The following is a 22286-nucleotide window of genomic DNA, read 5'->3' as shown; positions in this document are numbered from 1 at the left end:
CTCACCACCCATGAGAGGGGCCAAAGGGGTCGGGTGCAATGTGAGCTGGGCGGCAGCCAAAGGCGGGGACCCTGGCGATCCGATCCTCGGCTGCAGAAGCTAGCTCTTGGGACATGGAATGTCACCTCTCTGGCAGGGAAGGAGCCCGAGCTGGTGTGTGAGGCAGAGAATTTCCGACTGGATATAGTCGGACTTGCCTCCACACACAGCCTGGGTTCTGGTACCAGTTCTCTCGAGAGGGGTTGGACTCTCTTCCACTCTGGAGTTGCTCAAGGTGAGAGGCGCAGAGCAGGTGTGGGCATACTCATTGCCCCCCGGCTCAGTGCCTGTACATTGGGGTTCACACCGGTAGACGAGAGGGTTGCCTCCCTCCGCCTTCGGGTGGGTGGACGGGTCCTGACTGTTGTTTGTGCATATGCACCAAACAGCAGCTCAGCATACCCACCCTTTTTGGAGTCCTTGGAGGGTGTGCTGGAGAGTACTCCTGCTGGGGACTCCCTTGTTCTGCTGGGGGACTTCAATGCTCACGTGGGCAATGACAGTGAGACCTGGAGGGGCGTGATTGGGAGGAACGGCCCCCCCGATCAGAACTCGAGTGGTGTTTTGTTATTGGACTTCTGTGCTCGCCACGGATTGTCCATAACGAACACCTTGTTCAAACATAAGGGTGTCCATATGTGCACTTGGCACCAGGACACCCTAGGCCGCAGTTCGATGATCGACTTTGTAGTTGTATCATCGGATTTGCGGCCGCATGTTCTGGACACTCGGGTGAAGAGAGGGGCGGAGCTGTCAACTGATCACCACCTGGTGGTGAGTAGGCTCCGCTGGTGGGGGAAGATGCCGGTCCGTCCTGGCAGACCCAAACGTATTGTGAGGGTTTGTTGGGAGCGTCTGGCGGAATCCCCTGTCAGAAGGAGTTTCAACTCCCACCTCCGACAGAGCTTTTCCCATGTTCCGGGGGAGGCGGGGGACATTGAGCCCGAGTGGACCATGTTCCGTGCCTCTATTGTTGAGGCGGCCAATCTGAGTTGTGGCCGTAAGGTGGTTGGTGCCTGTCGTGGCGGCAACCCCCGTACTCGCTGGTGGACACCAGCAGTAAGGGATGCCGTCAAGCTGAAGAAGGAGTCCTATCGAGCCTTTATGGCCTGTGGGACCCCAGAGGCAGCTGACGGGTATCGACTGGCCAAGCGGAACGCGGCTTCGGTGGTCGCCGAGGCAAAAACCGGAGCGTGGGAAGAGTTCGGTGAGGCCATGGAAGCCGACTTCCGGACGGCTTCGAGGAAATTCTGGTCCACCATCCGACGTCTCAGGAGGGGGAAGCAGTGCACCACTAACACTGTGTACAGTGGGGATGGGGCGCTGCTGACTTCGACTCGGGACGTTGTGAATCGGTGGGCAGAGTACTTCGAAGACCTCCTCAACTCCACCAACACGCCTTCCTTGGAGGAAGCAGAGCCTGGGGACTCTGAGGTGGGCTCTCCTATCTCTGTGGTTGAAGTCACCGATGTGGTTAAAAAGCTCCTCGGTGGTTAAAAAGTGTCCTGGTTGACACGCCTCTGCAACATCGCGTGGTCAACAGGGAGAGTGCCTCTGGATTGGCAGACCGGGGTGGTAGTCCCTCTTTTTAAAAAGGGGGACCGGAGGGTGTGTTCCAACTACAGAGGGATCACACTCCTCAGCCTCCCTGGTAAGGTCTATTCAGGGGTGCTGGAGAGGAGGGTCCGTCAGGAAGTCGAGCCTCAGATTGAGGAGGAGCAGTGTGGTTTTCGTCCCGGCCGTGGAACAGTGGACCAGCTCTACACCCTTAGCAGGGTCCTCGAGGGTATGTGGGAATTCGCCCAACCAGTCTACATGTGTTTTGTGGACTTGGAGAAGGCGTTTGACCGTGTCCCTCGGGGAGTTCTGTGGGGGGTGCTTCGTGGGTATGGGGTACCGAACCCCCTGATACGGGCTGTTCGGTCACTATACCACCGATGTCAGAGTTTGGTTCGCATTGCCGGCAGTAAGTCGGAATCGTTTCCAGTGGGGGTAGGACTCCGCCAAGGCTGCCCTTTGTCGCCGATTCTGTTCATAACCTTTATGGACAGAATTTCTAGGCGCAGCCGAAGTGTTGAGGGGATCCGTTTTGGGGGCCTCAGTATTGCATCCCTGCTTTTTGCAGATGATGTGGTGCTGTTGGCTCCTTCAAACGGGGCTCTCCAACTCTCACTGGAGCATTTCGCAGCCGAGTGTGAAGCGGTTGGGATGAAGATCAGCACCTCCAAATCTGAAACCATGGTCCTCAGTCGGAAAAGGGTGGAGTGTCCCCTCCGGGTCGGGGAGGAGATCTTGCCCCAAGTGGAGGAGTTCAAGTATCTTGGGGTCTTGTTCACGAGTGGGGGCAGGAGGGAGCGGGAGATCGACAGGCGGATCGGTGCAGCGTCTGCTGTGATGCGGACGTTGTATCGGTCTGTCGTGGTGAAGAAGGAGCTGAGCCAAAGGGCGAAGCTCTCAATTTACCGGTCGATCTACGTTCCAACCCTCATTTATGGTCACGAGCTATGGGTCGTGACCGAAAGAACGAGATCCCGGCTACAAGCGGCCGAAATGAGTTTTCTCCGCAGGGTGTCCGGGCTCTCCCTTAGAGATAAAGTGAGAAGCTCGGTCATCCGGGAGGGGCTCAGAGTCGAGCCGCTTCTCCTCCACATCGAGAGGAGCCAGATGAGGTGGCTTGGGCATCTGATTCGGATGCCCCCTGAGCGCCTCCCTGGTGAGGTGTTCCGGGCATGTCCCACCGGGAGGAGACCCCGAGGAAGACCCAGGACACGCTGGAGAGACTATGTCACCCAGCTGGCCTGGGAACGTCTCGGGATCCCCCGGGGAGAGCTGGAAGAAGTAGCTAGGGAGAGGGAAGTCTGGGCTTCCCTGCTAAAGCTGTTGCCCCCGCGACCCGGCCCCGGATAAGCGGTAGATGATGGATGGATGGATGGATGGATGGACGTACTGTATTTGCTTTGAGCGAAGGCTGAACCCTTGAACCCAAGGCTGCCCAATCTTTTTTTTTTGGACTGAAGATCTTCTCAAGCCAATCAACTGTAAATTGAGGGGTTCGTAGGTTTTGAATGGATGGCTCTACGTTAGGAATGGGCAAAAAGGAGGGATGGACTTCGTTTGAACGCAGCTTTTATTTTTCAACATCTGCACCTCCGCAACTCCCGAACGAACACACCTCTTTCCGGAAACGAAAACACTTCCTGCTTCTCTTTAGCCAATCAGACGCAAGCAACATAAGAATGTTTCAACAATTATTAAATTGAATATAATTTAGGTAGCTATACATAAAGGAATATAATGCTCAAATATAAAATGAAAATAATTAATAATTGAACATAAGCTTACACAACCTTCGAGACCGGTCCCGCACGTCAACGCTTACACCTTTACGCGCACGCGCTCACGCAACCACGCACACAACAACCAAATAATGACCTCTAACATGAACGAAACAGAAAAATAAAATCGATACAAGAGTTTGTGAGCTTGTGAAAAGGAATTCGCTGCCTACCTTGGTGGGAGACCTGACGCGGAGGCAGATGACGTCCCTCTTCTGCAGCGTGTTAAATACATGAACGTCATTCTCGTAGCTCACGTGTACCGTCTTAAAATGCTTCTCCTGGCGATCTACATTCCCATTTGTTGCCTGTGCCATCGGTGAATTGAATATGAAACAAACTGAATAAGAATTAAAAAAACAATCGCAAGAGCTCCGACCAGGAAGCTGCTGCTAACCGCTAACAACTTCCTGGGATGGCGGTCACATCCCACCGTCCGTTAAAGGTGACCTGTTTTTTTATTTGATTGGATTTTTTATAGTTATTTTTTTGTGAAGGTGAAACCGATACGATGCTTTGGGTGCAGTATACAGTCACACAAAAATATATAATATTAATAACACGCACAGAGACACAAATCTTTTTTTTTTGTCTCATAAAAAACATCACTCTCAAATCTGTGTAACATCCTTTCGTAGTCAAAATAATCTAATGGTATCGCAAAGCTACGTGTAACATGACCACACACTCATAAAAAAACGTTTCATAATTACAGTACATGTGGCATAACAACATGTTCATGTCATTAAAAACGATCAGTTACAAAGCTACGTGTGGCCTAACAATCACACCCTCGGGTCATTCTCAATATGTGTCTTAACAATCAAACTCTCACGTAGCTCAAAACTATATGTGGCATAACAAACACACGCCTTTTCATGAGCGGTAGGACACGGGCCAAGTATGGGTCACTCCATTTGTGCCATGACCATCGTACAATGTTGCGCCTTTTATCAACGAAATGATGGCAAGATGTGATCTTCATCCGGCTGGTCACTGTTGCACTCAAATGTCGCTCAATCCAATCGAAGACCCATTGCACTTTGGAAAAACAAGCCGAAGCGTGGACTAAGGATAAGATATCGGGCGGCCTCCTTTGAGCCTGTAACCAGACAAAGCCTCAAAAGAAGAAAAAAGATGACATGATAACAGAGCTTAGCCTGTGAAAAGGTCTCAGAGTGAAAGATAAGCACACAAATGAATTCTTGAGCCTTGACGGTGGAATTAGCCGGCGAAAGGCACTCAATCCAAACCTTTTTCGACTCCAAATACGGCATGTTGATACCCTGATAAGAGATCGTCTTAAGTGATGCAAATAGGAAAAACTGAACTCACTCACTAGTAATACTTTTCTTTCCCATATGCGACGCATATCACATTTTTTTCATCCCAAATATGAACAGTAACATTTAGATTTTGTCCAATCCAACCTGGGTCTCTTTCTTTTTTTTTTTTTTTTTTGCGGAAGACAAGAAAGCCCCCTGAAAACAGATTCATTTCTGTGAAGTGTTCTACAATTCTTCATCTATTGTGTAATTTGACCAAAGAATGTCACAGAGCCTTTGGTAGACACCTGGGAACTTTTTATTTCTCCTTCTTAAAACGATTAAATTCTTTGAATTAAATGTTATGACTGGACAGTGCCATATTTTATGGTGCTGTTGAAAAAACTCCATTCGTGGCAATGGGAAAAATGGATCAAATCGGTTCATTAGAAATGACAACATGAATGCGAAAGAAAAACGATTGCAAATGCCCCGTGAAGAAAAGGAAATTGATGACTGTAAAATGATCAGTTTCTTATTTTTGGATTATCTTCACGTGAAATATTAACATAACTCTCAAGTGCCAAATATAAATGTTAATATTTGCAGAAAATGAAAATGGTTCTAACACCAAGAGGTCCAGTGTTTATTTTGGTCTCATTTTTGTGGATATTCTCAAATCAATGTCACATATATAAATTCATAAAACACGTCTTCTTCATCGAAAGAAAATGTTTTATTTGGTGTCAGCAATTATCTTATTTTCTTGAGATTCGCCAGAAGAAACAAAAAATAATCATCAAAGCTATGTACAACTTTTTCTATAAACATCATTTTGGCATTCTAAAACTTAATAAATAGACGAGTCAATGTTCAGCCCCAGAAGGAAAACATTCGTCACCTCTGCTCTGCTCTGTTTGCTTGGCAAATCCATCTTGGGGGTGGGGGGGGGGGGGGGGGGGGCAACGGCGTCGAGCTCTTTAAATACAGATGAAGCGCGCGGCGGAGCAGGTAGGCGGCGCTGTGGAGCTACTCGACGGTGAAGGTGATGACGTCATAGTGGACTCCCGGCTGCTGGTGTTGAAGTTGCGCCAGCTGCTCGGGCGTTGCCTCCGTGTAGACTTCCTGCACCTGCGCCTGCACCTGCGCCTGCGCCGTCACCGCCGCGTCTGCCGCCGCTACAACGGGAAAAAGGGACCACAGTCGGGATCGGCTTAAGTCAACCCCCCCCCCCCCCCCTCAGCGAGGGCAACATATGAAAAAGTGTGCATCATGCTTTAATAAAACTTGTCTTCAAAACTTATTTTTACTCTTTGGCTTTTGACTTCGGAACTTGATCTTAGTTTATTTTTTTTGTGTGCTTTTTACTCCTGTCTTTATTTATTTATCGTTCTATTTTTGTTTTTGTGGTATGAATTCTTTTTGCTCCATGAATAGAACTTTGGATACAGTTGTGGTTGTTTTTAAATGCTCTGTGAATACAGCTGAGTTGAGTTTTCAAACTCGGACTGGGTGATATGGCTGAAAAGTGCATCACAATATAAATACCGGTAATCCCTGTCGGGTTTTTTTCCCCCTCATCAAAATAAGAACAAGCATTAAGTAGATTACAGATAAACTACACACACACAAAAAAAAAACAATCCAGAGGAAAAATGTCATTCAAAATATCTGGTTTGGAAAGCAAAAACGTTGATGGATGCCCATTATTTTTTTGGGGGGTGTGAAGGGGATTTTTTTTTTTTAAAAAGCATTAGCAGACCTTTCCCCTTTGCTGGTTGTGTTTCTAATATTTTAACCCGTTTGTGTTTTTGATGCAGGTTTTGTTTTGGAGCTCATTGAAGCGCGCAGATGTCCTTCATGTTGCGGCTCAAGCCGCACAGCTTGGACTCAAAAATTGATACATTTGTCCGAAGGGCAGACCTGTGACGGCAGATTGGGCGTCAGCCTCCAGCTCTTTCTGTTCCGAGGCAGCAACGGGCAAGTACTGGATTGGAGCGTCAGTGCCGACCGCGATCTAAAAAGAAAAAAAAAATGGAGGGAAGGGAGCACAGATGGTTTGGTGAAACCTCCCAGTGTCCTGCAGTTCATATTGATACGGATAAAGACGAACAAACTGGAGATTATTTTTATGATTATTTTAATAAATTTAGAAATGTTATTGAATAGAGTATGTAAATATTTGTATAAAAGTTCACTACTGTAATTGAAATAAGATGGATTTGAATGATTACATGAGATTGAATTCCAGTCATTCAAAAAAAGACATGGAAATGTGTGCGTCTTTGTTTTTTTTCTTTAGTTTGGCTCATTTTATTTTGTATAATAAATTGGTTCGTGGAACATAATTATCTCGCATTATTTTCTCCTATTTTATTATGCATCCGGCCATCCATAATTCGACAGGATAATCCGTTGCGTCAAAAGGTGCCAGCCCTCCTTCAAACTGCGAATTGCTCGGAAGACCAGCCGTGCTTTCTGGCATCACCTGCTGCTCCTGCAGAAAGACTCCGTCGTGCTCATACTGGATGATCTGACCATCCGGCATCTGAGGGACGTGAGCGGAGAGTGAGCCCGGCGTCCATCGCGCAGCAGTCTCTCGCTCAAGCGTGACTGGCACTCACCTCGATGCGATTGCCTTCTGCGAGCACCACGTACTCCTGCGGTAGTAAGTGCTGCACCCCGTCCTGGGAGATGATGTACTGCACCTGCGCACAGCATGGGACAACGTATCCAATCAAAATTGAGATCAGCACTTGAACGCAGATAACGCTTTTTGCGCTGCCATGACGTGTCCTGGAAATGGCTTCCGGCGTATGTAAGAAGAAAAACAAACAAAAAAAAAAAAACATGAGAAGGTTAGATTTATCTAGAGTCGCTAGCGGAGCAGCGCGCTAACCAAACTAAATGAGCACGTCATGCCCGTGCAGCCTGGAAGTGCTCCGAGTCAAGCGGAAGATGTCCATTAACCTCACCTCAGTGACCTGGTTGTCTCCCGTCATGAGGTGCTGGACCGTCTGTCCGTCAATGGTGGTGATCTGCTGGATGTATGCGCCCTCCTCCTGATCGGCGCAAACAAGGATGTTGTCCTACGATGCGCGGCTTCGAGTGAACGCGAGGTTGCGCTACCTGCTCCGTTAAAGACTGGTCTTGGGCCACAATGATGTGCTCCGGCCCCAGAGCCTGCAGTTGATCTGGGCTGATGACGGCCTGGTGGGCCTGCAGGGCTGCAAACACGGCATCCGCGTTTTTAGGCTCGTCCGACTAAAAAGCGACCTTTGAAAGCGTCGTCGGCAAACGGCCGCGCATCCCGAGCGCGTGGCGACGTGGGCGAAAGTCTTACACTGCAGCGTGGCCAGCGCCTCCTCGTGACTGTTGACGATGATGGTCTGCTGGGACGGGGCGGCACGGGTTTTGCGCGTGGTGGTCTGTTCCTGGTTGTGGAGACGCTCCATGTGGAACTTGAGGTGGCCGTTGCGATTGAAGCTGCAAAAAAACAGACAACGGCTAGGAGATCCATCCATCCGTTTTCCCGATCCGCTTTATCCTTTCAAGGGTCACGGGGGGGTGCTGGAGCCTATCACAGCCGTCTTCGGGCAGTTGGCGGGGGACACCCTGAACCGCTTGCCGGCCCATCGTGGGGCACACACGGACGAACAACCAATCACACTCATAGTCACACCCAGGGACAATTTCGAGTGTCCAATCAGCCTGCCATGCATGTTGTTGGAATGTGGGAGGAAACAGGAGCACCCGGAGAAAACCCACATAAGCACGGGGAGAACATACAAACTCCACACAGGGAGGCCGGAGCTGGGATTGAACCCGGTAACTCTGCACTGTGAGGTCGACGTGCTAACCACTCGCCCACTGGGCCGCCCAGGCTAGGAGATGAAGCGACTTAAATCAATTCATTTGAAAGTACACACACAGATGTAAATACAGTGTAACACACACGCGCTCTTTTCAACGTACCCCGTTTCCAATGTCTCCACCCCTCGAACGTTCGTATTTCAAAGTCCCGATTTCACGTCATTCATTTTGCATTTACCGATTTTGCTTCCAACGCAAACTTCATTATGCCGACCAGATTTTCCCCACAAAATAGTGGAAAGGCCTTCGTTACAACGAACCGCGGGAAGCGAACCGCCGGCGCGACCTTGCTCAGGAACAAAATGTACGGCGCGCTAAAGCGGGCGACTTTAGACGAGAGGTGGTCGAGAACCCGGAGAGGTCATCAGTCCATTGCAAAGTAGAAAGCGTCGAAATGGAAAATATTTTGTTTCATAGCCGGTCAAACCGCTTTGTTCGTACCTCTGGCCACAAAGTTTGCAAGAAAACGGCTTTTCGTTGGTGTGCGTCAGCAGGTGTCTGCGCAGGTCCTTCTTGTTCTTGGAGGCAAAGCTGCAGCTGAGGCACTTGTGAGGTCGCAAGTACGAGTGCAGCTCCGTGTGAGCCTGAATCCAACAACCCCCAGTAGGCAGGTTAGCATTTTGTAGTTCGCCAAAGTTCACCAGCAACCTTGTCTCCTGTCACCCCCCCCCCCAAAAAATTCCCCATTTTAACTTCCCGTGCCATCCGCCACAAATTCTCGGAAACCTTTCAACCCCTTAGCACAGGGGTGGGCAATTATTTTCCTCAGGGGGCCAAATGAGAAGCAGAAAATATTGTGGAGGGCCGGGCCAAAAGTTAGAAATAGAAATAGAAAATAAAGAAGATAGCACAATGTCTTTGTATGCCAGTAACAATGTAACATTCTCCTCCACCATCACACTCAGCACCGGTTCTCCTCAAGGATGTGTACTGAGCCCCCTGTTGTTCACGCTCTACACATTTGACTGTTCTCCGACTCTTATTAGCGGTCCAGTTTGCGGAAAGTTTTTAACATGATAACAATCAAACCATTCTAGGAAATGTTCATTTACTCGAGCCACAAGCAATTCACTCTGAGCGTGGAAATTGCCAGAATATGACTGAGTAAGAATCGCTTCCTTGTTTTTCAAAGTCTCGTAGATTTGAGTCTTTCCGACTGCAGGCGTCTCCTGAATGTTTCGTACTTTGTTACCCGCTTCGTTTAATCATATCACTTTCCCTTCCATGGTCATTACTCTCTCCCTCTTTCTTCGTCTTCCCCTCCCTCCCTGTGCTCTGCAACTTGAAGTAACTGCGCCACCTGGTGTTGAAATACCTGTCATTACAAGTCCAAACGAAATGAATGCAATCAAACCTTAATTGTGCACCAATCTTCGGCGGGCCGGATTAAAAAGACCAACGGGCCGGTTGCGGCCCGCGGGCCGTAGTTTGCCCACCCCTGCCTTAGCAGGTCGACTATCAGGTGATCCAAAGTCAATCTCACTTAAGTTTGTCCCAAGTGTACAATTTTGCAGACGGGGTCTGATGTGGGAGAGAGCAAAACCGGTTCCTGCGCCCACCTTAACCTCAGGCCAAGAGTTTGAGGTGAAGTCACAGTCTGGACACTTGAAGGTGTTGGGATCCACGTGCGCCCGCTTGTGGTTTTCCATATCCGAGCGGCCGTGGAAGGACTCCATGCATATGCGGCAGGAGAACCGCTTGGCACTGACGCTGGGAGAGCTCGCCGCAGGAGGCGAGGCGGGCGCTTCGCTGCTGAGCTGCAAGCGGACAGAAATGTCAGACACGCTCAAAGTGGGGGGGGGGGGGGGGTGGACGACAATGTCGTTACCTCCACCTGTTGCAGAACACCGTCGGCCAACCCGGAAGCGAGGTAGAACTTTTCCGTTTTGGGGCTCTGCGCCTCGGACTCATCGACGGCCCGCGCCTGATCGTTCTTCTCATGACTGAAAAAAAAAAAGTTGTGGATTTACTCCGTGGAAAATTATTGCAGATGATTTGCGTGATACGGATTTTATTTATTTATTTTTTTTTACACTGTGATCAGAGGCATGGTGGCAATTGGGAAATTCCGGACAAGTCCCAAACAGCTGCTCCAATCCATGTAAAGGGTGATTAATAATATTTTGATAATAGTCTTGATAATTTTTGCTGGGCGTGTCTATCATGAGCAGAGCCGCAGAAAAGCCACGCCCACATCTGCAATCACTCCGTCACCTGCACTCGGAGCTTTGGACTTCTTCGGTCACCTGCTCCACCACGTTGAACTCCCCGTCGTCCGTGTAGGTTTCCACGGCGATCTGAGCGATGGCTTCCGTCTCCGCCCCGTAGGCCTCCTGCAAAACGGCGTCGCCGTTCTCGGAGACGTGGACGGTGACGACTTTGTGGGCCTGGCCCGTTGCCGCCGACACCGCGCCCCATGTTTCCTTCTCCAGAGCTTTGACCTCGGCGCTGCCGTCCGACTTGAGCACGGCTACCTGGGGAGCGCGGTCGGCGGTCGGCTCGGTCAATCGACTCTTATTTTCAGAAGTCGTGTTGCCACTGGAGCGGTTTCACCGACTTGTAAGGCGTCTCCCACCAAATCCCGGGCGTTGCTCATATTCAGCAGCAGGCTCAGGGCGTTCTGGGCGGAGAGCTCACCGGATTCGGCTGGAGAGCAGACGCAGACACCACGTTCAGTTTTTTCACTCCCAGTACAGCGACCAACATGAAGTTACTTCATTTAAGCCTCCTGTTTGTGTTGCAGGTCAAATTCACAGCGCTGCGGTAGTTAAATCTTTTTTTGGGGGGGGGGGGGGGGGGGGTATTGCAAACATTTGCTTCAGGACCAAATGAGTTACTGCGGAAAAAAGAGGAAGTTCAGTGAGCAGTGTCCGACCTTGTTCATAGATGATGGTGGTGTTTCCCAAGGCATCCTGGGACACCGAAGCGTTCGCCATCCCCTGAATGGCCTCCAGAGCAACAGGGTCCACCGAAACCTGACGGAAGCCAAAAAGGGGAAGGGAGAACACAGTCGCTCGTTTCCCTCATCGGTGTCAATCAAACGCAAAAGTGGCCACGTGGACTCACGATGGCGTTGGGCACCGCTTGAGCCGCCGCGTCCTCGTCTTGCTGTTTTTGCTCCTCGACGTGCTGCAGGGCGAAAAAAGGCTTGCGGCGCGTCTTGGTCTCCGTCGCCGGGTGAGAGACGGACCACTCCTCGAAAGCTTCCGGATGGCGACACTGCACGTGGAGGCGGAGATTCTTGCGGTGTTTGGTGCCAAAGTGACACATGGAGCAGGCAAAGGGTTTGTCTCCTACAAACGGGACATAGTGAGAGCAAAGTCCAAATGAACAACACTGCCGGTCCAAGTGCCCAATAACTAATTGTCTGTTTGCATCTAAATATATATGCTCCATACATATGCATCTTTTGATAGCGGAAGTGTATAAGCCATGAAATAATAATTTTCCTGTGTTGCAAATTGCGCGGCGGCCACCCCCCTGGCCAGACCGATTGCTGTCGCTCAACACGCAGCGTTAAGCTCCAGCTGTGCTGATTGAGCGATCGATGTCCCTCTGCGGCAGCGACGTGTTTTGACCGCGGTTGCGGCGTCGCGCCGCTATGGAGGCGCTACATCAACAGCGGTGAAAGACCTGACGCAACTGCCGAAGAAGAAACCGATTGTAATTTGGGGTAAAACCACTTCTGTATTTTATGACATGTGGAGTCCCACAGGGATGGGTACTGCGGCCTTTCTTGTTCAGCAACCTACAGGCTCGCACTCGGGAACGTGATATGTAAATATAAGATTAGTTTTCAATGTTACGCTGATGATACTCATCTATATATATATATCGTTAGAAAGAACTAACGAGATTACAGAGATTACAGCAACTGCATGGGCAGTTGCTGTAATCTCGAGGTGTGCCTTGCTGAGATAAAACAATGGATGACTCCTTTATTTTTTTGCTTCTTAACCTCGATATACGGCCAATCGGACCGACCTGTATGCTTAATGGCCAGATGGGACACAAGGAAGTCTTCTTTGGAGGTCGTGTATTTGCAGTGGCTGCACTTGAAGGGTCGGTCGCTGGTGTGGGACAGCTGGTGGTTGAGCAGCAGCTTCTTGTTGGCACAAGTGTAGTCACAAAATTCGCATTTGAACCTGACGAACACACAACGCGCTGGGTTAGTCCCGAATCGCTGAGCAAAAGTTAGAAAGAAATTGTTAATTGTTGTAAAAAGTTGTTAAAAGTGGTACGTTATACGAAATGCGTATTACTGACGTGCTGTCTCCCACACTCTGAAGGTGCGTCAGGAGGTGCATTTTGAATGTGTAGCGCTTCTTGAAGGATTTGCCACACTGTAAGAACGGAAAGGAAGAATCAGATGACATGTTTTCGAGCGGACTGTCAGGTTGCTAACATTTGGGCGAGCCGGCCGGACCTTATCGCACATATGCGGCTTCTCTGCGCTGTGGGTCTTCAAGTGCTGAGTCAGCCTCTTCTGCATGGGGTAAACTTTGTGGCACACGGGACACGGGAACTCGGTGACTGTCGCCGCCGGCTAAAAAAAGAAAAGGACAAAAAGCTGACCCGTCAAGGGTTCAAAAATGGACGGCTGCCATTTTGCTTCACGTGATGGAAAATTGACTTGCTGGCGGGTGGGGAAGTGAAACGAGCAGAACAGAGCAACTTTGGTAGATATTAAAAAGTCAATTTGACATGCGAAGCCCTCTTAAATGCCAAAAACTTACCGCATCTGTCTTTCTTTTCCTGGTAGAAGCAAAGATAAAGACAGTTAGAAATTCTCAAACGCATTTTCGTGTGTTTACAAAATGATCCGACGTATGCATGAAATTGTTTCGTTCCTGCGGTCGGTTGGCGACCAGGCCAGTGTGCGAGCTGCCTTTCGACACAATGGAGAAATTCCCAATTTACATGTGATATACTAATAATATATAAGAAGAAGAATATACGAATGAGGACCAAATCTATAGAAAATAGATGGACATTTTTGCACTTTTTTTAAAAAAAATACATAATTAACTCATTCACTCCCAAAGACGTTTTTAAACGTCTTTTCAGACTTGGTCCAGAATTGGCTGGTACTGAATGAGTTAAACAATGCAATAAATAATACATGATTCATTTAAGGCAGGGGTGCCCAATACGTCGATCGCGATCGGCCGGTAGATGCGCAGACCAGTCCCAAGTCGATCATGAGGGGTGTAGGAGGAAATGGAGGAATTTAAAAAAAAAACGATTTGTGTCTGTGTGCATGTTACTAAGAGGATATATTTTGTGTTCGTGCACACTGCCCCCGAAGCATCCTATCAGTTTCACTCTCAAGAAAAAAAATACTGAAAAAAAAAACATTTAAAACCAGGTCACCTTGAACGCATGGTGGCGCGTGATCTGCATCACCGGACATTTGTAGCGCTCAGCAGTCTGCAATTGCTGCTTGCGATCAGAGCCGCTGCCATTTTGTTTTGTTTTGTTAGTACGCGTTCCGTTTGTTTCATCTGCAATTCACCGATGGCGCCAGGAGAAGCATTTTCAAACACGTAAGCTAGGTCAGCTATGTTCTTGGACTGGAGACGCTGCAAAACTGCGTCTCACGCCTCGGGTTCTGCTCCCGACTAAGGTGGGCACTGATTTCCTTTTCGCACACTCTTGCATCTGCTTTTTTTTCCTGTTTCGTTCATGTAAGGGGCCATTATGACTGTTGCGCATCATGGCATGCGTGTCCGCGCGCAGCAAGCCTGAAATGTTAGATCTTTGGTCAATAAAGGTTGGGCCCCCCTGATTTCAGGTTGCTAACTTTTCAGGTGGGGAAAACAATGACAAACCTAACGCAACTTTTGTGACAGGACCTTTCCTGATGAAACACAACAAAACTTACTTTTCTTTGTTGTGAACGGCGGAGTGACGAATGACATCTTTCTTGTACACGCTCGAGTAATCGCACTTCTCGCATTTGAAAGGTTTTGTACCTTCGTGGTTGAACATGTGTTCCTGCAAGGCACGCACACACACGCAAAGTTACACGCGCACACACACAGAGCAGCTGAAGTGCGCGCGTGCGACGGGGCACCTCCAGACCTTGAGCGAGGACCAGCGCTTGCAGTGGTAGTTGCACTGTAGGCACTTGAAGAGCTCCGGCTCGTTGCCTTCGTGGGAGTCCACGTGGAAGCGCAGATCTTCCTGCGTGAGGAAGCGCGAGCCGCAGATCCAGCAGCTGTGAGGTCTCAGGAGCGGCTTGAGGGATTTGAAGTACCGACTGAAGGAAGAGAGGAAAACTCGGCGTGACCGGCGGTGGTGGTGGTGGTGGTGGTGACGCGCTAAATGTCTTACTCGGGAAGGCCAATAAATCACTTTGATGAAGTCAATTTTATTTGTCAAGATGATTTATATAAATGTAAAATGGGAGTTTTGGGATCGTTTAAAGGAGATCCTCCCCCGACGCGCTCTGCTCAACATGGCTACAAAACGAGAAGGTGGACAATAATTGACACGAGCAGTCAGCGTGGAGAACCCAAGCGATTAGGGTGAGGTCTTTAGACACCCCGAGCAACTTATTTTCAAAGCAGCAACTGGCAACTTCAATTGCTAACAAGACACGGAAAACATGAGCAATCATTTGCATGTGATTTGGTGAAAGATTAAAAAAAAGTAGTCCTGTGGAAACTAATGGAGTGAATGACGCTAAATATTCCCCCCCAAAAATGGTGCAAATTTAAATATGGTCAAGCAGATGTCAATTAACTCATTCACTCCCAAAGACGTTTTTAAACGTCTTTTCAGACTTGGTCCAGCATTGGCTGGTGCTGAATGAGTTAAAAAAACAAACAAACACAAAGCAAATACATTTTTTTCAATCAGGAAGTTGTCATTTCCTTTTTTTTTTCAGATGTGGAGAGAAAAAAAAATAATGATTACAATCGGGAGTCCGATTTTTGTGGAGTGAGGAAAAAAGAAAAGAAAAGATTGAAAGATTGTATTTGAAAAGCCGTATCAACAATTGACAAGCGACAATTCACGTGAAACAAAAGCAGATGCTCATCGGCCCTCCTCATTTGTCATTAAAGTGATGGAAACGGTTTGTTTTGATTTATTCTTTTCAAAAGGCTGGTCGGAGAAAGGTTCCATATTTGCTCCATATTTCTTTGTCTGCAATGTTTACACATTCACTCAACCGCTTCCTGTGCGCTTGATTAAAGTTTTTTTGGGGTTTTTTTTGGGGGGCGGGGGGGGGGGGTGTCAGACAGTTTGGACTCTTGAATGAATTCTTCAAAATGTAATTGATTTCAAGAGGCTATTTGGCTTTCAAAGCCGAACCAGTGTTGCGAATGGACGTGGACGCTAATATTTACAATGTGAGCACTTGCGTGTCCGGAAACATTGTTGGGCCACTGTTTGGCCCCGCCTCAACTGGAGCTCGACATCACACCGACAGACCAAATAGGAAGAAAAAAAAAAAGAAAAGATACAACCTACAAACCTTGAAAGACATGGAAAAGGCGAGGAGAAAGGGCACTTACTTGCGACTCAAATGCTTCTTGTATTTCTTGCGAAGGAAGCACTTGGAGGGGCGGCCTCGTTTCCTCTCAAAGAATTCTTCTTGCTGCGAGTTGGATGAGGGGTCTTTGTTCTCGGAGTCGGACTGGCTCACCACCACTTCCACCTCGTCCCTGTCGGCCGCCAGAGCGCCGCCGCCGCCGCCGCCGCCGTTGTCCAAGCCCGAGGAGCTGGCCTCGTCCGCCGCGCCGGGGTCGGCGTTGGCTCTCGGCTTCTTCGCCAAACTCTCCGCCGCTGTCGGGAGGGCATGAAGACACACGGGCGGGTCACTCTCACGGCAGGGTGGGGTGGGGAGGGGGGGGGGGGTGAGGTCTCGAAACTTGGCTCAAACTTAGGACTCGACTTGGAGGGCTTTTTTTTTTTTTTTGAAAGCGACTCGCGCCTCTGCCGTCGTCGTGCCGACCACCCACCTTGGCTGTCGTCACCTTCTTCCAGAAGGTTGTATTTTCTTGGGCGGCCAACTCGACGCTGCGGACGAGCGTGAGAGGAGGAAGAGATGGGAGGGGTGCGTTTTTTCAAAATGGCGGGTAGTCTTCCGCGGCAGTCCTCTTCTGCTGGGTTGTAGTTACTGTCCTCTGAGGAACAAAATGAGCAGGGATGAGCATTCGAGATGAAATGAGATGCGCCCCACCTGATCAACACTAAACCAAAGACCGACCTTCAGAGTCATCAATCGCACCCGCATCCGGAACCTGGTCTTCCTGATCTTCATCCTCTTCGGCTTGATGTGATGCAGACGCCTTTGCCTGCTTTGCTCTTCTTTCCATAACCGTCGCGACCTTCTTCTCTTGGTCTGCCTGCTGGGGGGCCGGCACGGAGTTTTTGGGAGGTCGGCCACGTTTGCGCTTGGTTTGCAAACCCCCTGGACGCAGAACATGGGCGGTCGGTAAAAAAAAAGATTTGAATGAGTATCACGACACAAGCGCCGATGCGTATGTGGAACTGGGAGTCGCGGCTCGGAATTGAAGCGGATTTAAGTGGGACAGGAGAAGAGAGACGATCTCTTTTTGGTTCGAGGATGCTACGGCTTCTAGTTGCTTTTCAAGCTTAGCTAGTAGCGGACGCGTGCACATTGTGCAGCATGACGTCTTTGATCCACTAGCCAAGCTAAAATCGAGCACGCTAACCTACCTGCGGGTTTGAAGTGTTTGTCCCTCATGTGGTTAATCAGCGTGTCTTTGGAGACGCTCTTGTACGGACACATTTTGCACTTGAACTGCTGAACGATCACAACTTCCATCATCTCCTCCAGTTCGGCCAAGTTGGGCGGCCGGTCTCCGGAACCTTCAGCCACGGCCGACGCGTCCGCGTGCCCGCCCCCGCCCCCGCCCGGGGCGGCTTCCTCCTGCCGAGGGTCATCCCGGCCGGCTGAGCGATGGGGCGGCGGCGCCGCGGCGGGCTTGGTGTCGGACGTGTAGGTGCCGCTGCTGCTGATGTAGAGCCCCGGTTGGCTCTGGCTGCACTCGGCCGTCTCCGCGACCCCCCCGGAATCTGCCGCGTCGGCGACGGGCTGCTCTGACGAGGAGCTGTCGTCAGTATAGAGAGACGCGTCGGGGCCGTTGCTGTTCTCTGCGTAACGGGAACACTCGGGTTGCTCCGAATCGGCGGCGTCGCCGCCGCCGTACTGCCGGCCGGGCTGTGTCTGGTGATCCGCGCTGCTGTCGATGTAGGCGCGCGAGTGATGCGGCCGCTCTCCGTCATCGGCGCCGCGCAGATACCTGGCGCTGCACTCCACCACGTAGTTGGCCAGGTCGGTGGGGTTGGAATCCGCCCTGCTGCATTCCACGTACCCGGGCAGGTCCTGGTCGCTGTTGTCGCCGCTGTAGTCGGCGAAGCCCGAGCGGGAGCGCGTCTGGTCGGGTTCTTCGGAGCACTCGGCGTAGGAAGGTGAGGACTCCCCCGTTTGGTCCGGGCCATCCGCGCCGGAGTCCATGTACTGGGAGGGGTGAGAGTGTTGGGGCTGATCCGGATGACTGCTGCTGTCTTCCGGGTAGCCGGAGTGTCCGGGTCGGTCGTCAGGCTGGTCGGGTTCCGGGCTCCTCTGCATGTCTCCTTGGTCCAGACAGGTGGACGTGGGACCCTCGGAAAGTGCCTCGATGGCGATACGATTCGACAGGGCCGAAGAGGACATGTGGGCGACCATAGGAGCACCTAAAGACGACAGAAGGGATGAAAACCCCGCCCGGTGACAGCGGATGTGCCGCTCCAAAAGTGTTTGCTCGTTTGTCAGAGAAACGCTAACGACACCGCGTCTTTTTACGGGCTGGCTAGCGTGTACGTAAAGGTACCGATGCGGAATGAAGTAAAAGCCGCCAATTTGACATGGCCCCAAGAAGCATCACAGGTCGAAGGCCGCCAGCGCGCGAGTTGCAACGTGCGACATCGGATACGAGCCCAACACACAAACGAACGGCAGATCGCATTATCTGCACCTTGTAGGATGAGATATTGGGTCGGTTCCGCGTCTCTGTCTTCTGCACTGGTGACGGCGATGCAACCTGCGGGGAAGAAATCGAGATACGGCGTTTGCCTTTCACATCAATCCAAACATTGAGTCCATTCCGTGGCAAGTGTCGGAAGGCGCGCGAGACCGTTCATGATGTCTGGGCCGATGGTGGACTCGATGATCTTGTCGATGGCCGAGCCCAGGTCGGATGAGGTTGAGGCGGTGGAGTCGGACACCATCATGGCTCCTTCCGAGGCGGCGGCGCTGGAGTGAACGAGCACTTGGACCGACTCGGAAACCAGCACCGACTGAGTCACCGTGGACACGCTGGAAACGCTGGTGGACTGGGCGACCGAGGAGGAGTCCGGGAGGTGAACCGAGGACACTCGGACGTCCGTGCTGGAGCTGGTCTCCGGGATGAAGACCTGGAGAAGGATCGAGGTGATGTCATTGCTTCGTAAGCTCAACATTCAGAGGAGACATTTTTGGGTTTGTTTTCACATGTTAAAGTTGTTCCCCGATGTTTTTACAAAAGGTTGCTGACATTCTTAGGTCGAGCTCAACGAAGGATGAAGAATTTTAAGATTCCTTCGCCGCACTTCAGGGTGGCGGTTCTGTCTCAGTTAAAGGAGGGAACCAAGGACCAAAGCGTTGCCGCTAAGCAAAAGGCCGCTTGTTTTCAAACGGCACAGAATGTGAAGTGCAGAGGGAGCCAGATTTTCACCCGTGGAGGTAGCACTTCGTCGCCAGGCCGCCCAATGACACTTGGCAATGAGTGTCGAGCGCCGTTTCCAAACATTTACGGAGCACATCGTGTAAAATGTAAAGAAATGACATTTGGCCTTTGTCAACCACCAACTGTAAATTGTCTGAGTGAATGAAGTGTCCGGTTGTTCATTTTGCTTGCTTGTATTTCCATCGTCTCTGAGGAATTGTGTGCGAGTGTGTTTTACTTCTTTGTTTTCATCATTTTGTTGGACTTGTACCCTTAGTTTTTGGTGCAGTGACAGACCCCGCCCCCCAGCCCCAATCCCAACATTTGTTTATCACTTTCAATTAGTTCTTGTTTTTGCTTTCAAGAACAGTTCTTGGACATTCAACACATTAACCTCTAGCACGACAAAACAACATTGCCGCCACCCAATTGAAAGTAGCGAGTGCAACTCAAAAAGGGACTCCAAGTCAACGTAGCAGGCTGCCGGGCTCACGTCAACATCGCTTGCTACGAGCAACAAGGGGGGGGGGGGGGGGGGGGGGGGGGGAACTTGCAAATTCCACACGTAAGCCAAGTTCCAAACCCAGAACCTCAGAGGTGTGAGGCAGACGCGCTTAACCTCTCGCTCGCCGTGGTTCCGCCGTTGAACTCATTTGTGATGTCTTACCACAAATCCCTCGGAGCTCTGTCCCACATGACAGTCCGACTCGGGCGGTTGCACGTGAGAGGAGGCGGCGTCGCTGCTGTCGGCCAACATGGCCTCCGACGACTCCATGCCCATGCCGCTCTCCGACGGCTCCTCCATGCCGGAGGGGCCGGCGTCACTGCTGCTTTCCACCTCATTCTCATCAGAATCCATCACAACTGGACAGGAAAGTAGAAGATCAGTCTCTGCACAGACAAGTAATAATACTACAGTACTCCTAATTATTCAAACTGCGGGCACCGTATGCATTTGCAGGCCAGGCATTTTATGTAATTACGCTGCCCCTGCAATCTGAGTTCTGGTAGATTAAGATATCCTTTATTTGTCCCACACTGGAGATGATTCCTTCATGTGAGTTTCACCTTCACAAACATAACAAAGCTGTGTTTTGATTAATACGTTATTTTTGAGTGGTAGGTGCGGCCAGTGACACTATTTTGTGGACCTCCGTTTGCATGAGTCAAAATATTAGAAACACAGACTTCCGAAGCCCTTTGGGAACAGGGAAAGTGTTCATAAAATGAGATCTGATCTTTGTCTAAATCATCGCAGACAAACATAGTACTGTAACAAATTCATGTTCAGTACACAAAAACAAATTCATGTTCTCATGCGTTTATTGGAAACAACACGTAAGCATTCATAGTGCACAGTGGAAAATGTCAGGCCAAAGCTCATGACAGTCAGTCACAAATCCAATCAATGTGATGATAGTGGAGGGGTTGGTTAAAGCTGCCTTAAAAAATAAAATAAAATCTTTAAATCCGGTCCAGTACATTGAAGTACAGTTTTGTTGAAAGTAACTTAAGTACTACACATTTGCAACTCAAACTTTGAGAACTGTTTGTAATCATTTATTTTAGTCCAGTGTGGGTTTGAAGTTTGTGCAATGCATTTGACTTGAATCATTACTTAATTACAGTCCACCCCACCCACCCACCCCTACATTTGAATACAGTAGTGTTAATCTTCAACCCATGGTACAGTGCTGACAATGATTACCTTTATTTTTCAGGGACAAAAACCTGATCAGTTTCACTAAACACTTGGGCCCGCCACTCCGTTTGGGGTTAATGTTGGTCGTGAAGGTGGTACAGTACAGTACTTGGTAAGCTATTTTTTTTTGTCGATGGCTCTTGGTGTAAAGGTTTGAAGAGCACTGGGTTAAAGCATGTTTGTCAGCCTAGTCCTGTGGTAGTGTAGGCACAACCGTGGACGTAACGTGTGAGTCGTTCACAAATTTTTGAAGTGTTTTCACCACCAAGGCAATGACAACATAACAAGTAGATAATGTGGAGAATATTTTGGACGTTTAACGACATATTGGACCCAAACTTGCTTTCCTTCTCAGCCTTAACCTCGAACGCCATTAACGGGTAATGATGTTCAAACATGATACAGTAATTTCCAACTATATTCAAAGGCTGTCGGATATGAACGCAACCAAACACGTTTTCCAGAGTCGACAAAGTCCAAGCTTGGGTCGCAAACAAGGTCCAAAACTAGAGTATTGTACTTCAGTACTTTAGCATGCAGTAGCTTATGGCCTAGCTGCCCTTGATCCTGCCTGCGCCGCGTCGCCATTTTCCAACAGGCGGACCTTTTTTTACATCAGGCATTCTCGGAAGCTCAACTGGGGACCTCGAGGGCCTCAAAGCTCCGCCAGATCGCCCAAACGCTCTCCCTGACCAAAATAAAAAAATCATAACCTACTGAGCGTTTTTAAGGTTTTTTTTCTTACCGTGTTTATCCGAGTGGATGCGTGTCCTGAAGCCTAGCGGCGCTATATAGTACAGGCATCGGTAAGAGGTAATTGTCGCTTCATTCTAGTCGGGCGCCATGAGAATCTCCTCGCTTCCTGTTCGTGTGGCCGGGTCTTATTTATTGTTTTGATCAAACCGATTCGCACAACAGACACTGGTGTGCTAACAAATTTAGGCGATTGTTGGTTATTCGTATCCAAACAGTTTTGTAGGCGGTTACTTATCATTAAGTTTGTTATTGTAAATAAACGAGCGGACTATTGCCTTTCGTGCAAGGCGTGTCACGCCTTTTCACGCGGAGGAATATGTGCCGTTTTGTAGACGTTGTTGTTCCCCCCCAGCCCCACAAGTCGGCCAGACGTCGCAGGGCTAATTTTAGAAAATGAATCGAGACCTTTGAAGGAGTCTTTTTGTGACCTATTATTTGATCGCGAGTCAATGTCTGGGCTCATGTAGACGAACAACAGACTGGTCGCCAGCCAGCTTCAGGGCACAAACAATGACCTCGTCACCAGCCAATGTCAAAGATTCGGCGGTCTCAGAAAAAATGGTACACTCCCACTCGAGTGAAGTGAAATGGAGCA

The 22286-nt window shown here is 49.7% G+C and overlaps 1 protein-coding gene across 4 annotated transcripts; it reads right to left on the bottom strand.

Moving 5' to 3' along the window:
- Positions 1-4955: 4955 nt before the first annotated feature.
- LOC147210584 (zinc finger protein 335-like) lies at positions 4956-21844 on the bottom strand. 4 transcript variants are annotated; one of them, XM_086112871.1, is made up of 28 exons: positions 21681-21844; positions 19901-20097; positions 18664-18943; positions 18505-18570; positions 17204-18223; positions 16731-16934; positions 16483-16647; positions 16036-16306; positions 14597-14774; positions 14397-14509; positions 13249-13267; positions 12939-13058; positions 12779-12855; positions 12497-12657; positions 11579-11805; positions 11388-11487; positions 11070-11158; positions 10727-10986; positions 10341-10455; positions 10072-10269; positions 8954-9096; positions 7983-8125; positions 7769-7866; positions 7615-7701; positions 7264-7347; positions 7128-7187; positions 6563-6656; positions 4956-5817 (listed from the first exon to the last, which is right to left on the bottom strand). In XM_086112871.1, the coding sequence occupies exons 2-28, from the start codon at positions 20090-20092 to the stop codon at positions 5669-5671; spliced, it is 4713 nt and encodes a 1570-aa protein (XP_085968997.1). In that variant the 5' UTR covers positions 20093-20097; positions 21681-21844; the 3' UTR covers positions 4956-5668. The 4 variants fall into 4 exon arrangements, with proteins under 4 accessions (XP_085968997.1, XP_085969011.1, XP_085969003.1 ...); XM_086112885.1 differs by having other exon boundaries at positions 19901-20124; positions 21681-21786; XM_086112877.1 differs by lacking the exon at positions 21681-21844 and adding an exon at positions 20942-21558.
- Positions 21845-22286: the final 442 nt, after the last annotated feature.

The sequence above is a fragment of the Hippocampus guttulatus genome, chromosome 1 (assembly GCF_054856545.1).
Source record: "Hippocampus guttulatus isolate MCC_2025c chromosome 1, RoL_Hgut_1.0, whole genome shotgun sequence".
NCBI classification, from domain to species: Eukaryota; Metazoa; Chordata; class Actinopteri; order Syngnathiformes; family Syngnathidae; genus Hippocampus; species Hippocampus guttulatus.
This window is presented reverse-complemented; position numbering and strand designations above follow the sequence as displayed.